Here is a 3505-nt window from a genome sequence, read left to right on the forward strand (position 1 = left end):
CTGCCGAGCGATCCAGGCGGCCACCGTGGTAGAGAAGCTGAGGCCCGGGCCTTACCACAGGTAAAGTTAGGAGCCGCCAGAGCAGAAGGGGCTGGAGTTCAGCCCCCTTCGGGTTGCAGATGCGCTCGTGTCCAGGCTGCGCCCCGCCACCGGGTCAGAGCCGCGCCTCTGGACCTCATGGCCTTTGGATCTTCGTGGCCCAGGTGAGATCAGCTGCTTTAAGAAAAATGGCCCTCTCAGCCCAGCAGATACTCAGATGGTTCAACTCAATTGAATTGGGTAGCTTCATCAATGCTACACAACCCAGCAGACATTTTCAGAGACCAGGAAGAACATTATTGCATGGCTCTTCTGCTAAGCCTCTGATATCCTCTGACAATGGTGTACTCCAGTGGGGATTTAAGACTTTCAGGACTTCCTCCTTATGGAATAGTTTCCAGCATACCAACACAAGTAGGCAAGAGAATAATTCTGCCCAAAGCACTCAGCTTCCTTCTGTGAATGAACAGTCACACAAGACACAAAGGACACCCAACTTTGATTCTGAGCTGTGTTTAGAAGAACTGGAAGATTTACCTCCATTGTCTCCATTGCAACCAATTTCCGAGAAAGAGGCTATTCAAATTATTGCAGACCCCCTGTTGCCCCCAGTTTCATTCACACTTCGAGACTATGTGGATCATTCTGAGACTCTGCAGAAGTTAGTGCTTCTAGGGGTGGATTTGTCCAAGATAGAAAAACATTCTGATGCAGCCAACCACCTTCTGAGACTGGATTTTGAGAAAGACTTTAAGAAAATACTCCTGTTTCTTAAAGATTTGGGTATAGAGGATAACCAACTGGGAGCATTCTTGACTAAAAATTATGCCATTTTCTCTGAAGACCTTGAAAATCTTAAGATCAGGGTGGCTTACCTACAGTCAAAAAAGTTCAGTAAGACAGATATTGCACAGATGGTCAGAAAGGCACCATTTTTGCTGAGTTTTTCGGTGGAAAGGCTGGATAACAGATTGGGATTTTTTCAGAAAGAACTTGAACTTAATGTGAAGAAGACTAGAGATCTGGTAATTTGTCTCCCAAGGCTGCTAACTGAAAGTCTAGAGCCTGTGAAAGAAAATATGAAGGTTTATCATCTTGAACTTGGTTTTAAACACAATGAAATTCAACATATGATCACCAGAATCGCAAAGATGTTAACTGCAAATAAAAGGAAACTTACTGAGACTTTTGATTATGTGCACAATGTGATGCAGATTCCCCACCACATCATTGTAAGGTTCCCACAGGTATTTAATACAAAGTTTTTCAAAATCAAAGAAAGACGTTTGTTTCTTACCTATTTAGGAAGAGCATAGTATGATCCAGCAAAATCTAACTACACCTCTTTGGACAAACTAGTATCTATTCCTGATGAAATATTTTGTGAAGAGATTGCCAAAGCCTCAGTACAGGACTCTGACAAATTCTTACAAACTCTTTAGTTTTTGATGAATATTAAAATGTAATAAAGTGAAAGTATATATGAATAAATAAATATATTTTAAATAAATGCAAAAAAAAGAAGAAATTGCAAGAGTAAATAAAAAAAAGACAACCTTATGAAATAAAAGAAACTGTCAATCAAATTAAAAAGATTCTGGATATTCACAGTACTAGATTAAAGGATTCTTAGCAACCTCAAAGAGGAGAGAATGGAAAGTGAAGAACAAAAGAAAGAATGGGGAAAAAATCAAAAAATCAAAATGGATCTCAGGGATATGAAGGACAATATAAAATGCCAAAATGTAAGACTCATTGGTGTTCCAGAAGGGAAAGGTCTAGGAAGAGTATTCAAAGAAATTGTTGGGGAAAACTTCCCGACTCTTCTAAACAACATAAATATACAAATCATAAATGCCCAATGAACTCAAAACAGAATAAATCCAAATAAACTGACTCCAAGATATATTCTGATCACACCGTCCAATGCTGAGAAGGAGCAAGTTCTGAAAGCAGAAAGAGGAAAAGCAATCCGCCACTTACAAAGGAAACAGCATAAGATTAAGCAGTGACTACTCAGTGGCCACCATGGAGGTGAGAAGGCAGTGGTATGACAATAAATATTTAAAATTCTGAAAGAGAAAAATTGCCAACCAAAAATTCTTTTTCCAGCAAAGCTCTCCTTCAAATTTGAGGGAGAGTTTAAATTTTTCACAGACAAACAAATGCTGAGAGAATTTGCTAACAAGAGACCTGCCCTACTTGAGAAACTAAAGGGAGCCCTACCAACAGAGAAACAAAGAAAGGAGAGAGAGAGATGGAGAAAGGTTCAGTACTAAAGAGATTCAGTATGGGTATGTTCAAGGACATTAAGAGAGAGGGGGAAAAATATATCAGACAAACATAAACCAAAGGATAGGATGGCTGATTCAAGAAATACCTTCACAGTAACAGTATTGAATGTAAATAGATTAAACTCCCCAATTAAAAGATATAGATTGGCAGAATGGATCAAAAAATATGAACCATCAATATGTTGCATACAAGAGACTCATCTTAGACACAGGGGTGCAAAGAAATTGAAAGTGAAAGGATGGAAAAAAATATTTCATGCAAGCTACAGCCAAAAGAAAGCAGGAGTAGCAATATTAATCTCAGATAAACTACACTTTAAATGCAAGGATGTTATGAGAGACAAAGAAAGCCACTACATCCTAATAAAAGAGGCAATTCAACAAGAAGAAATAATAATCATAAATGTTTATGCACCCAATCAAGGTGCCCCAAAATACATGCAACAAACATTGGCAAAACTAAAGGAAGCAATACATGTTTCCAAAATAATTCTGGGAGACTTCGATATATGACTCTCCCCTATAGATAGATCAACAAGACAGAAGACCAATAAGGAAACTGAAATCCTAAACGATCTGATCAATGAATTTGAATTAACAGACATACATAGAACATTACATCCCAAGTCACCAGGATACACATTCTCCTCTAGTGCTCATGGAACTTTCTCCAGAATAGATCATATGCTGGGCCATAAAACGAGCCTCAATACATTTTAAAAGATTGAAATTATTCAAAGCACATTCTCTGATCACAGTAGAATGCAATTAGAAGTCAATAACCATCAGAGAGTCGGAAAATTCACAAATACCTGGAGGTTAAACAACACGCTCCTAAACAATCAGTGGGTTAAAGAAGAAATAGCAAGAAAAATTGCTAAATATATAGAGAAGAATGAAAATGAGAACACAACATATCAAAACCTATGGGATGCAGCAAAAGCAGTCCTGAGGGGGAAATTCATAGCTCTAAATGCATACATTATAAAGGAAGAAAGAGCTAAAATTGAAGAACTACTGGAGAGACTGAAGAAGCTAGAAAATGAACAGCAAACTAATCCTAAACCAAGTAGAAGAAAAGAAGTAACACGGATTAAAGCAGAAATAAATGACATAGAGAACAAAAAGAAAAAAAAATACAGAGAATAAATGACACCAAAAGTTGATTCTCT

The 3505-nt window shown here is 37.8% G+C and overlaps 1 protein-coding gene across 1 annotated transcript; it reads left to right on the top strand.

Moving 5' to 3' along the window:
* The first annotated feature begins 227 nt into the window (after positions 1–227).
* On the top strand, positions 228–1424 carry LOC119520839 (transcription termination factor 3, mitochondrial-like). The gene has a single exon (XM_037818733.1). It carries the CDS (start codon positions 228–230, stop codon positions 1353–1355), a length of 1128 nt encoding a protein of 375 aa, XP_037674661.1. The 3' UTR covers positions 1356–1424.
* The last annotated feature ends 2081 nt before the right edge of the window (positions 1425–3505 follow it).

Source organism: Choloepus didactylus, chromosome 2, assembly GCF_015220235.1.
Source record: "Choloepus didactylus isolate mChoDid1 chromosome 2, mChoDid1.pri, whole genome shotgun sequence".
Classification (NCBI taxonomy): Eukaryota; Metazoa; Chordata; class Mammalia; order Pilosa; family Megalonychidae; genus Choloepus; species Choloepus didactylus.